The sequence below is a fragment of the Fukomys damarensis genome, unplaced genomic scaffold, assembly GCF_012274545.1.
Source record: "Fukomys damarensis isolate Sample0158 unplaced genomic scaffold, DMR_v1.0_HiC HiC_scaffold_17, whole genome shotgun sequence".
NCBI classification, from domain to species: domain Eukaryota; kingdom Metazoa; phylum Chordata; class Mammalia; order Rodentia; family Bathyergidae; genus Fukomys; species Fukomys damarensis.
In genome coordinates this window covers 50,150,031-50,150,559 of record NW_022900929.1, presented here as the reverse complement: position 1 = coordinate 50,150,559, position 529 = coordinate 50,150,031, and the positions used below count along the sequence as shown (strand labels likewise).

The following is a 529-nucleotide window of genomic DNA, read 5'->3' as shown; positions in this document are numbered from 1 at the left end:
CCGCTCCTCCTCCTCGGCTTCGCCCGCGCCCCGCCAGCCCTCGCGCTCTCCCGCTCGCGTCCCCTCCTCCCCTCATTCACTCGCCCCTCTCCCTGCTCCGCGCTCTCCCCCGCGCTCCTTTCTTCTCCTTCTTTCTCCCTCCGTCTCTCACACCCCCTCCATTCCCCTGTCTCCTTTCTGACACTGCACTGCAGCTGCTCCTCGGCCCTGCCCCCTCCCCAGTGAGAACAAACCAGCAACACTGCTTTTATTTTTTCTATTGATCCGATTAAAAGAGAAAAAAATAATACCTTAAGAAACCCCAAACGCGCCCCCCCCAAAAAAAAAGAAAAAGAAAAAAAAAACAACAAGAAAAAGCCAAAACAAAAGGGAGACGCTTCTCCCGTAGCGGCGGCAGGAACTGCAAACATGATGGCGGCAGCTCCCATCCAACAGAACGGGACCCACACTGGGGTTCCCATAGACCTGGACCCGCCGGACTCGCGGAAAAGGCCGCTGGAAGCCCCCCCTGAAGCCGGCAGCACCAAGA

General features: G+C 57.7%; 1 protein-coding gene across 2 annotated transcripts in view; it reads left to right on the top strand.

Moving 5' to 3' along the window:
- Window positions 1-302: 302 nt before the first annotated feature.
- Window positions 303-529, top strand: part of Nova1 (NOVA alternative splicing regulator 1) — a 143,570-nt gene continuing 143,343 nt past the window's right edge. For both annotated transcript variants that reach the window (XM_033765109.1, XM_010626978.2), the window contains exon 1: window positions 303-528. In XM_033765109.1, the coding sequence (XP_033621000.1) occupies window positions 409-528 (120 nt within the window). In that variant the 5' untranslated portion in view covers window positions 303-408. The remainder of the gene's footprint in view (window position 529) is intronic.